Source organism: Corapipo altera, unplaced genomic scaffold (genome assembly GCF_003945725.1).
Source record: "Corapipo altera isolate COAL_440 unplaced genomic scaffold, ASM394572v1 227, whole genome shotgun sequence".
NCBI classification, from domain to species: Eukaryota; Metazoa; Chordata; class Aves; order Passeriformes; family Pipridae; genus Corapipo; species Corapipo altera.
The window spans coordinates 158,857-170,734 of NW_020885104.1; the positions used below are offsets into that span (position 1 = coordinate 158,857).

The 11,878-nt window shown below is 51.3% G+C and overlaps 1 protein-coding gene across 1 annotated transcript; it reads left to right on the plus strand.

Annotated features, from left to right (window-relative positions):
- Positions 1-288: 288 nt before the first annotated feature.
- NCAPH (non-SMC condensin I complex subunit H) lies at positions 289-11,237 on the plus strand. The gene is made up of 17 exons (XM_027669778.1): positions 289-575; positions 925-1,009; positions 2,287-2,379; positions 3,304-3,442; positions 3,981-4,099; positions 4,495-4,684; positions 5,213-5,304; positions 5,738-5,949; positions 6,301-6,449; positions 6,939-7,045; positions 7,297-7,419; positions 7,694-7,801; positions 8,843-8,980; positions 9,406-9,522; positions 9,702-9,787; positions 10,024-10,099; positions 10,715-11,237. The coding sequence occupies exons 1-17, from the start codon at positions 397-399 to the stop codon at positions 10,772-10,774; spliced, it is 2,073 nt and encodes a 690-aa protein (XP_027525579.1). The 5' UTR covers positions 289-396; the 3' UTR covers positions 10,775-11,237.
- The last annotated feature ends 641 nt before the right edge of the window (positions 11,238-11,878 follow it).

Below are 11,878 nucleotides of genomic sequence, written 5' to 3' on the forward strand. Positions count from 1 at the left end.
TTTGCCGGTGCGGGCGGTGCCGGGGCACCCCCGGCGTTGGGTGACACCCCTCATAGCCCAACCCAGGACCGGAAAATCAGGGTGATGCTACCCGGAGGTCCCCCCCGGGGGGTCTCTCGGAGCGCATTCTCCACCCCCCGCTCTTCCCCCAGCCCCGACCGTTATCGCACGCGCAGCGCGCGCCGCCGTTCAAACCGCGGGCGGTCCGCGCGCTGATTGGCCGGCGGGGCGGAGCGGACTGCGCGCTGATTGGCCCCTAGGGGTGCGCGCGCGGGGAGGGTGGGCGGGGCCGTGGCGGTGGGCGGGACCCGGCGCCGCGTTTGATCGCGGGGCGGTCCCGGTGCGGTCGCGGTTCGATGCCGCCGGGACCGGGGTTCGGATCCCTCTCCGAGAACGATGACCGCCCGCACCCCGCGCTGCGCCGCCGCAGCCTCTCCGGCCCCGCGGGCCCTGGGCAGCGCCGGCACCCCCGTGCTGGCCGAGTGCCCCGGCAACGACGATGAGCGCGAGCGGCGGCAGCGCCGGCGCTCCAGGGCCGCCGACTCCTCGCTGGGCCTCGGCTCCCCCGCACCCAGGTACGGTCGGTGCTGTCTGACAGGAGGGTGGAGCCGCGGGGGGGTCGGACTCTTCTCCCAGGACAAGAGGGCACAGTCTCAAGATGCGCCAGGGCAGGTTTAGGTTGGACATTAGGAAGAAATTCTTTACAGAGGCAGTGATCAGACATTGGAATGGGCTGCCCAGGGAGGTGGTGGAGTCGCCGTCCCTAGAGGTGTTTAAGAAGAGACTGGATGTGGCACTCGGTGCCGTGGTCTGCGTGACAAGGTGGTGTTGGGTCACAGGTTGGATTTGATGATCTCAGAGGTCTTTTCCAACCTCAGTGATGCTGTGATTCTGAGCCCCGTGACCCCTCCGTGTGTCCCGCAGGCAGGAGGGCTGGCAGCTCCCGCAGTGGAGCAACGCGCAGATCTCGGAGCACTACAGCACCTGCATCCGCCTCTGCACGGAAAACGTGAGTCCCGGGGCATCGGAACCGGTCCTTAAATACTCACTCTGGAGGTTAAACCCCCCGGCTGCAAGGTTGGAGGGGGATTTAAAAGCCTTGGGCCTTGCATGGTTATTCATGTGTTGCCTTAAGAGACCGCAGAAAAAAAGGACTCCAGCCAATTTAGTGGATAAGACAAGATAAAGAGAGTAGGTCCTTTAATTTCAGGCCTGAGGCCCAGTGAATACATATGACACGCCTGCCGTGTCTATGGGGTTCCACAGTTTAAGGTATTATCCAAACCAAGCCCAGATCTATCCACCCCCCAGATCTTCCTCCTGGCACACCCCTCTGGAAATTGAGGCAGGGGGGTCTGGGACCCCCTCTTCCTTGTCTTCATCTTCCTCAAAGCACATCCAGTCCTTGGAGCTCCTCCAAAGTTCTGGGCTTGAAGGTCGTTGCGTCTGTGGAGTATCTTGTTCAAGCCAGGGTGCAGATGTTCTTAAACAGAATGAAGGCCTACCTTGAGGGAAGTCTAAACGGAATTCAGAGGGGTTGATATGGAATGAGGAAACAGGGTTGGGTAAATGTGTAAACTACTGTGCTAAAGGGTGAGCTAACTACAGCTACATTAAAATCTACATTCACTACACAGCTACTTCTAAAATCTACAAAAGTTAAGAAAACCAAAAAGCTCTGAGGCATCATATGGAATCACAGGATGGGTCAGTGGGTCCAACCTTGCTGCTCCAGCAGGGCCTTCCCAGAGCACATGGAACAGGATTGTGTCCAGGTGGTTCTGGAATATCTCAAATTACAGTGACATATTCACAGTTTGTCCTAGAAAGGCACAAGTCACAGAACCACAGAAATACAGAGTGTCTAAGGTTGGAAGGGACCACAGTGGGTCCAGCCTTCCTGCTCAAGCAGGATCATCCACAAGGAACAGGATTGCATCCACGTGGTTCTGGAATACCCCAAATTACAGTGCCTTATTAACTGTTCATCCTAGAAAGACACAAGTCACAGAATCACAGTATGGGTCAGGTTGAAGGTTCCTCCCCAGGTGCAGGACCTGCATTTGCCCTACTGAATTTCAGAAGGTTCTTCTCTGCCTGTCTCTCCATTGTCCTATTCCTCTTTCCTGGGCCAACCATGGGCCTGTTGGTGCCCTCCCATCACTAACACACCTTACAGCCCATGTCCCCTTGGCCCTGCCCTAAATTTCCCCCTGAGCTGGGGGTCCAGGCAGGGTGAGGGGTGTCCTTGGCCTGGGGATTGGTCCCATCTGTGCTTTGTTCCAGAAAATCACCTCGAGAAACGCCTTTGGTTTACATCTCATTGACTACATGACTGAGATCCTGAAGCAGAAGAACTCTGAGCTCACCAGCTTCAAGGTGAGAGGAGTTTATTTCCATCTGGTGCTTTATTTCCATCTGGATTTAACCCAGCTAATATCAACCCTCAAATAATGCTCAGGTAGCTGAGCCTGTTACTACCACCAAAAATACCTGGGAGAGGCAGCACATTCACTTGTTGCAGGAGTTTAAGACTGTGAATAATCCTTTTGTACCACAGAAATGAATGTCTGAATTCTCTCAGTTATGGTCCTTCTAAAGGAAATCTTGCTTAAAAGTAAGGTTTGTTAATATTGAGTGTTAAAACCAGGAAAAAAATAAGGCTGGAAAAGAAAGGAAGTTAGTGCTGGTCTGATTTTGATCTAGGAAAGGATCAGAGTAAGAATTTGCCAAGGAAAATACAAACTTTAATAGTTGACTGATGCTGGGAGGGAAAACTGGGTTCTTGGATAAAGGAATAAATGGCTGAACTTTTGATGTGGCCTTAAGGAACCCCTGAATGAGCTGGTTGTGTTTGATGGGATGAAGAAAGGCTGGGAAAGGCTGCACAGGATTTTATTGGGGGATTTTCCACCTTCTAGGGGGGAGTCTGTGATCAAAAAAGGAACTTGGTATCTCCTGTTTCTTCATCTCTGGAGTTCATAATCTGGGAAAATAGAACGATACCAATGGGGTGACCCTAAAAAAGGCATGAAGGAGAAGTGGAGGAGAGAGTTTTGCTTCTCCCCATTGCTTAATCTTGGCAACTTTTTAAGCATTTTTCTGTGTGATCCCAAAAGATGAAGCAAACTGTGGGGAAAACACATCCTGGCTTCTGCTGGGGGGCCATTAGCTTTTAGAATAAATCCTTTTCCAGCTGTTCACAGTTTTTCTTGTGATGCAGAGCATTCAGGAGCTCAGTCTTGTATCTTATAGATGAGACTTTTCCCTTTCCAACCAAGAATTCCCTGTCCCTGCTGTCAGGTCGCAGCTGGAACATTGGATGCCAGTGCCAAGATCTACTCTGTGCGTGTGGACACGGTCTATGCAGACACCTACAAAATCCTTGGGGGCTTGGGCAAGGACTCAGCACCTGCCAAGGGCCTGGACAGCCCAGGGGAAGGTGGGCAATTCCCTCATTTTCCTGTTAAGCTGCTGCTTTTCCACCTGGGAACAAAAGGAACCTCAGTGCTCAGGGAATTTCAAGCGCTTTAGAATTAATTTTTCAAGGTCTGGGAGGTCCCAAATTGATTTCCCCAGGTGTTTGTTTAGGGAGGGTTGGGATGAGAATCTGCATCTGTTGCTCAGTCCTGAATTCAGTGGTTTAGTCCAGGGATTTAGATTTAGACACAAACCGCAGTTGGTCTGATCTGAACCAGTAACAATGAAGGGCCTCATGCTCTGCTGTCCTTTGCTTTGAAATAAATGTGCCAAATAGAGTCAATTTGTGGCCAAATAGAGGCAATTTGTGACCAAATAGAGTTGATAAAAAGCAAAACAGCATCCAGGCAGTGAAACATTGGTGGTTTATGCTAATAAATCACTGACTGAGCAACTTCATTGTGTATTTGTTGTACAAATTGAACTCAGAGTTGTTCTGTCCCTCCTTGGGGTATTTTAGCAAGTTTTTTAAGTGTCATTTGTTCTTCTTTCCCTTTCAGAAGACAGTTCAGCTCCTGAGGCCATCAAGAAAGCTCAGCCAAAGAAAAAACAGTCCTTCAAAACCATCGAGCAGAATTTGAGCAACATCAATGTGTCAGAGGCCAATCGCAGGTGGAAGGTGGGTTTTGGGGGAGGCTGCTGGAGCAGCTGCGTGTGGGAGGAAGGGGGTTGTAACCTCATCTTCCTCATCTCTGTTTTTCTTCTTGTTCATTCCTCTCTTGGGCTCTGACAGTCACGTACATGTCTGGATTGTGCTGCTACAGCAGAGTTGTGTCCAGTCAGGTCTGAAAGGGAGCTGGGAGGGCTCTTTCCTTACTGAAAAAGATCATGAATTATGGGATGGTTTGGGTGGGAAGGGATCTTAAAGATCAACCAATTCCACCCCCTGCCATGGGTAGGGACACCTTCCACTATCCCAGGTTGCTCCAAACCCTGTCCTACCTGACCTTGGACACTTCCAGGGATGGGGAGGAGATGTTTGGGCTCATTCTCCACTTCCCTCCACACCTGCAGGTGGATCCCATGTTCCAGAAAGCAGCAGCATCCTTTGATGAATGCAGCACTGCTGGGATTTTCCTCACTCGTCTGCGCTCCCAGAACTTCCACAGTGAGCTCCAGTTTGAGTCCAGGATTGTCCCTCTCCCTTCCTCGGAGACTCTCTCGCTGCCAAACTCAGATCCCGTGAAAATGATGGGTTTAAAGTGTGAGTGTTGGGCCCATCCGGACCTTTCCATGCTTTTCATCTCCCAAGTGAGCTCATTTTAGTCTCAGTTGCCTTGAGTTGTGCTTTGGTCACTGCTTGGCTGTTCTGGGGCACCAGTGCTCTGATCCTGGCCCAGCTGGGAGCAGCTGCTGGAAAACCGGGACCTCTGTAGGTTTTAGAACTTGACCTGTCACCCAACCTCTGGCACATCTGGCACAGCAGATGTTGGTCTGAGCTTTGCAGGACTTGGGATTAGTGCTCCAGGTTAAGGACTGACCTTCTCAGAGTGTGTTGAGCCTGGATATAGGACCAGCCCCAGCTGCTCTGACAAGATTCCCAGAGTTATTCCCACCCTGGAGTTAGGGTGGGAACTGAAATATCCCTTATAAATGAGCTCTGCATAAAGAAGAGCTGCCCACATATGTGACTTTAAGATTAATTAATTAAGAAATCATGCCTGGCACTAGTTTTAGCTTCTGGTTTTGGATCCTGAGTCTAATCCCTCCCCATTGCCCTCCCTGTCTCCAGCCCTGCTGGCTCAGTGTGTTGAGAAACGTCCCATCTGCTCTTCCCTGGCTGGTTTCCAGTTCACAAAGTGGGATGAGGAGTCCCATGAGGAGGTAGGTTGGATGGCTCTGTGCTGGGTGGGATAACTGGGCCAGGTGGGATACTTGAGTTCTCACCTCCGAGATACACAGGGGGGAGGTTGTGCTGCAGGGCTGCTGCTATCCTGCTTTTTCATGGAATCATAGAATCCCAGACTGGTTTGGGTTGGAAGGGACCTTAAATCCCATCCAGTCCCAACCCCTGCCATGGGCAGGGACACCTTTCACTAGACCAGGTTGCTCCATCCCATTCCAACCTGGCCTTGGACACTCCCAGGGATGGGGCAGCCACAACTTCTCTGGGAATTCCATCCCTGCTCCTCACCACCCTCCCAAGGGAAGAATCCCTTCCCAATATCCTGTCTAAATCCACCCTCCTTCAGCTCAAGGCCATTAAGCTGAAGCTTCCTCAGCTTCAAAGACCTTCCTGAGTTCCTTCTTCTCTCAGTCGGTGTTGGCCCTGCTGGATAAATTTAAGAAGAGTGAGCACGTGTTTGACCCCAACGCGGAGGTGGAGAGTGATGGGGAGGGCTGTGCTCCGCTCCTGCCAGAGGATGACTTCCACTCGGATTCCCCTGGGAGCAGAGCAGCAAAAAACCTTGGGGATATCACAGATAACATCAACTCCTTTGGAACAATCAGGCAGAACCAGAGCAAGAGGTGAGTGCTCACTGAAAATCCATAGCTTTGCTTTGATGGCAACTCACAACTTTTGGCAGCTCTCTGGGGAATCTTTTGTTCCCTGCTTCCTCCTCCAGTTCTAGGTAAATCCAGGGATGCGTTATGGGAATATCTCTGCCTTCCAAAGGGATCTTTGGCAAATCCACCTCTTTTTTGCAGCAGCCTCACAGATTTAAGACATTGCAACACCCCCAGCTCTGGTTAAAGACCAGGAGTCCTTCCCTGCTGGCACAGTGAACAGGAACGTTTGTCCAGAGCTGCCCTGGGTATTCAATGCCCTCAGGACTGCCAAAGGAATGGTTTCACTGAGTGCACATATGCTCTTTCCAGGACTGACGGGGCTCTTTTTGGAGAGGGAGATGTTGAGACCATGTGCCTTCACCTCTCCATGAATCCAGGGGAATATTCCTACTTCAGTCCCCGCACTCTGTCCATGTGGGCTGGCCCCCAGCACTGGCGCTTCAAACCCCGCCACACATGTAGGTATTTGGGGACAGCAGCTGCTGCCAGGTCCTGCTCACCCCAGAGATCAGGGAATCATGGAATGAGTTGGGTGGGAAGGGAGCTCAAAGCCCATCCAATTCCATGGGCAGGGACACCTTCCACCAGACCAGGTTGCTCCAAGCCCTGTCCAACCTGGCTTTGGACACTTCCAGGGATGGGGCAGCCACAGCTTCTCTAGGAATTCCATCCCAGCCCCTCACAGGGAGGAATTCCTTTCCAATATCCCATCTAAACCCACCCTCCTTCAGCTTAAGGCCATTAAGACTAAATTAGACTTTCTGCTTCCATAAAAAGATGCTGATCCCTGTAAAACATGAAGCTGACAACAACACATTGCTTTCCCAAAACAAAGGGTGGGATCTGTCCTTGTGGGTGGATCTGTGTGGAGCAGATGCTCAGGTTGGGAGTGAGCTGCTTGTCCTGGCTCTGTCACCAAGCACTGACACTTCCCTTCCTTTCTGCAGCCAATGCCAACTCTGAAAAGGAGACCAGGAAAAGGAATGTAAAGAAAGTGTTTGAGCTGGACTTTGATGAGAATGTTGACTTTGAGGCCCATTTCCGTAAGACCAAGGTACCTGCTGAGTTCCTGCCTCTTCCTGCTCTCCATTTTGCTGGATTCTTCCTGGTTTACATGCTGTCAGGTCCATCTAGGTGTCCAGGGTGCTGAAGGGAAGCTACTGGATGCACCAGCTGAGCCCATTGTGGAATTCCTCCTTGGAGGCATCCCAGACCTTGCCCCCTTTTAGACAAAGACCTGTGTTCAAAGCACTTATTTGTGCATGAAAAACTCCTGCCTGATGGCATCTTCCACCCCTTTCCCAGGCATCTGTAACTCTGGCCAAATCCATCCTGGAAAGACAGAATGTGAGAAGCACCACGCTCCCCACAGACTTCATCTATAACCCTCAGAACATGCTCCAGCTGTTCCTCAAACCACTTGTTAAGGTAAGAGCCTTCTCTGAAGTCCTCTCAGCAATAACTCCAGGCTCAAAATCTCCAAAATTCTTGAAATCCTGGGAGTCTTTTGGAATGCTCCTCAGGGTTGGGGATGGGCCAGTGTGTGACACAGAGCTGACCCACTGTGGATGCTGAGGCTGTTGTAGGGGGTTGCTGGAGGTGTGTGAGGAGGAGGAAGAGCTAGAAGGGGATGAAGGAACATGATACAGGCATTGCTTGGGGAAATATTTAGTATTTTTCCATCCCTGGTCTGTCCCTGTAGCTCAACAGGACGTCGGAACCAGTCACCCCCCTGGAGAACGAAGCTGAGATTGGGGACTATGACTACAACAACCCCAATGACACCTCCAACTTCTGCCCTGCCCTGCAGGTAAAGAGCAAGAAGGTCTTTTTTCTGTTTGATACATGATGGGAATGATTTAGGGGTAATCCATGTCCAGAATTAATTACTAGTGAAAAGGAAGTGGAGCTGCAGAGTCTCTGTGCCCATCCCGTCCCCTCACTGACATCACCTGAACTCTGCCTTTGGTATTTGCACCTGCTGCAGAAACCCCATTCCAGGCTTTTCCAGGCCTTGAAGTGGGAATAAATTCCATGTCTCACCTCTGCACTGAGCTCTGCACAGGGAGTTTTCCTCCCGGCCCTTCCAAGCTCCAGTTGAAGTTGATTTCTCTTAAAGCTTCAGCTTTCCGCCAGGTGGTGGTTGTCACAAGTCCTGGCTGGTCCCACTCTGGCAGCAGAGCCCTCCTCTCCTTGTTTTTCCATGTATTATGGGATCCCAGAATGGTTTGGGTGGGAAGGGACCCTAAAGCCCATCCAGTTCCACCCCCTGCAGGGACACCTTCCTCTTCACCAGTTGCTCCAGCCTGGCCTTGGACACTCCCAGGGATGGGGCAGCCACAGCTCCTCTGGGAATTCCATCCCAGCCCCTCCCACACCCTCCCAGCAAAGAATCCCTTCCCAATATCCTATCTCAACCCACTCCCTGTCAGTTTAAATCCATTGAACCAACAGTTTAAACCCAAGTCTTTCAGCTGCCTCTGGGGTGGGTCTGATGAGGGTCTGAGACCCCCAGTGCTGCTGGTGGGAGCTGGTGGGAGCTGGAGCTGCCAGAGATGGGCAAGAACATGGAATGGTTTGGGTTGGAAGGGACTTTAAAGCTCATCCAGTGCCGCCCCCTGCCAGGGGCAGGGACACCTTCCACTATCCCAGGTTGCTCCAAGCCCCGTCCCCCCTGGCCTTGGACACTCCCAGAATGCAGGACAGGTTTTTGATGTTCTTCTCTCTAGATTCAGCCTTAGAGAGGCTGAATAAGGCCCTGTTCTGTGGGGAATGTGGGCAGGAATTGCCACCGTGGAGAGGCTCCTCAGGGATGTCCCTGGGTGGTGTCACTGCTATGTCTCCTGTCCAGGTCGCAGACAGTGACGATGACAATAACCCTTCTGAGTTCCTGGGTCAGGCAGAGGAGTTCAATCCCCAGGGGCTGCAGCTCAACAGGGTGGACATCACCACGTACGGGGAGCTGAACCTCATCGCTGAGCCCCAGAAGGTGAGCACTGGGAGGGCCTTGAGGGCTGCTCCCAACACTCAAAAATTTTTGAATTTCTAAAAATTAAAAGCTGTTTAAATTAAAAAATTAAAAGCTAAAATTAGAAGTTTCTTAAAATTAAAAGACAGAACTAGAATCTAGTTGATTCTGTGATTCTGTCAAAGTTTCTTAAAATTGAAAGTTTCTTAAAATTAAATATTTCTTAAAATTAAACATTTCTTGAAAGTTGTCTCAGGATTAGAGATTCCGAGACAGCTTTCCCTGGTGCAGGATCTCCTGGGTTTGCTGCTGGATACTTTATTCCCAGCTGATCCTTCATGTAAGAGGAGGGAATTAAACACCAAAGGCCATTCCCAAGGGAACTGTGCCTTGGTTATCCCTGTGATCCCAATGATCTCCACTTACCCTGCCTGTCCTTCCCTCAGATCAATAAAATTGAAATTCAATATGCAAAGACTGCCAAGAAAATGGACATGAGGAGGCTGAAGGAAAACATGTGGCAGCTGTTGACTGATGGGCAGAAGAAAGGGACAGTGGGAGAGGTGAGTGCAGGAGGAGCTGGATTCCTCAGGAAGAGAGTGTCCTGAGGGAATTGTGCAGTTTATCAGCAATCCCTTTCTTGTTCCCATGGGTTGGTGGTAAAGACAGACCAAGTGTGACTTGCAGGGGATTGTATCTGGATTTGGGGGAGCAAAATTTGTCTCTGATTTTTGCTGAGTAGGTAGAAGAGGCTGAGAAAGAGAAGGATGCCTCAGTGGTGGCAGGAGAGAAGAAGCTGAGCAACATCACAGAGGACCTGCTGCACAGGTAGAGACTCTAAACCAGGTTGGACTGAAGATAGGACAGACTTTAGTGAAGTTTGGGCAAGAACAGCCCCCTCTGTGTCTGTCACAGCCCTTTTCTTACTCTAGGTTTTCCTGGGGGAGCTGTGGGTTCATCCAGCTCAGCAGCGGAAGGGGAAAGTGGAAAAAAGCAGATCCCTAGGGAGGAGCTGATCTCTGTGCTCTGTCCATCCTAATCTTGGTCTCCCTTCCCTTCCATAGGCTTCCTGCTGCCATGGCAACCAACCTGTCCGTGCCCTTGGCCTTCATGTGCCTCCTGCACTTGGCAAACGAGAAGGTGAGTGCACACCTGGGGCAGGGCCACTTCCTGAATTAGGATTTCTGGACTTTTCCCATGCCCACAGTGGACACTGATGGGCTGGGAACACCAGCATTCCCAGCTGGTTGCTCTCAGTCCTTCCCTATCCTTGGATCTGGCAGCACTTTGCTCCTCAGAGTTGTTCCAAGTGTTGTGAGTGTTCCAGGTTCCCAGTCATGGAATAGAATCCCAGAATTACTGAGACTGGAAAAGACCTCCAAGATCACAGAGTCCAGTCTTTGACTGATCTCCACCATCCCAACCAGCCCAGAGCACTGAGTGCCACCATCAAGTGAGGTGTTCCTTTGTCACCTCCAGGGATGGAGACTCCACCACCTCCCTGGGCAACCCCTTCCAATGCCTGACAACCTGTTCCACGGAAAAATTTCAACCTGAACCTCCCCTGGCACAGCTTAAGGCCTTGTCCTCCTGTCCCTTGTTCCCTGGAGAAGAGTCCAACCCCAAAAAGCATCAGCCTTGCTGAGGAGGGGCTGGAGTTGTTCTGAACCTTCATCCTGTGGGGGTTTTATGCCTTCAGACTCCAAGGGGAACAGTCTGGCTTTGTCAAACTCAGCTTTCCCTTTGTATTCCCAGAATCTGAAGCTGGAGGGCACAGAGGACATGTCTGATGTCCTGGTGACACAAGACAACTGAACCACATGTGGAGCAGCCCCTGGAATGACCTCAGGCCGGAGCTCAGTGTCCCAGCTCTGGACTCTCATCAGTGGCAGATGTTTCTCCTTCCAGCTGAGAAATCCCACTGCTCTCTGCACCTCAGGAAGGCTTTTAAGTCAGGGATGTCCCACTTGACCACAGGACCTGCACAGATGGGCGTGGCTCAGCCTTCCTGGCTCCTGCCATCTCTGATCCATCAGCTTTTTCTGGAATGGGTAGTGGAGTTCCTCCATTTCACTGTGAATCACCAGTGCCTACAGCAACAGGCTCTTCTGTGTGTGTCCCAAAAGGTTCCTCTGTGTGTCCTTTCCTGTCTGTTATTCTCAGTTTTTGGACTGACTGTTACTCCTATCTCCAGTTCCTCCCACAGTCCTGTTCACCCCATGAAAGGATTTACCTTTTACACTGTGTTTAAAGATAATAAATTGCTCCACACTGTGCAGATGGGCCTTTGAAGGAGTCTCCAAAACAGAAGGGGTTAAAATAACACAGGAGGGTTGGGGGCAGAAGGGTTGGGGCAGCTCCCTAAAAAAGGGGGTCCAGGAGTCATTGGGATTATGTGGTTGGATCACCAGCCTCGACCCCTCCTGCAGTACCCAAACAATGGGAGCAGGACCAGCCTGGAGATGGTGACCAGGGTCAACCAAGAGCTGAGATCATCAGGGATGTTCCTGGTGCTGAGGCAGGTCCAGGATGAAGCTGGGAAGTCGGTCTGGAGGTCGTGTTTGGGTCCGGGTTCCACGTGCCAGACTGGAGCTGGAGCTGCAGCTCCCTGCCAGCACCAAGCGTGTCAGCCCACAGGGGGAGGATTCATTCCAGCCCCAAAGCCCCCCCAAACCCCTGGAGATAAGGAACCCTCTACCTGCAGCCAAAGTGATGCTGGTCCTGCCAGAGCTGCCAAATCTAGCATAGACTCAGCAGCTGGGCTTGCAGGTTTGGGCTATTTTCCCCTTCTTTTCCATTTCCTTTTCCTCCACCTCTTCCTTCTCGGTTACCTTTTCCTCCGTCTACTTTTCCTATTCCTCCTTCTCCTTTTCCACATCCTTTTCCATTTCCTTTCCCTCCATCTCCTTCTCTGTTGTC

Coding starts and splice junctions, on each gene's coding strand:
- NCAPH (XM_027669778.1), top strand. CDS start 397: ATGACCGCCCGCACCCCGCGCTGCGCCGCCGCAGCCTCTCCGGCCCCG. Junction 7,802..8,842: donor ACTTCTGCCCTGCCCTGCAG/GTAAAGAGCAAG, acceptor TCTCCTGTCCAG/GTCGCAGACAGTGACGATGA. Junction 8,981..9,405: donor TCATCGCTGAGCCCCAGAAG/GTGAGCACTGGG, acceptor TCCTTCCCTCAG/ATCAATAAAATTGAAATTCA.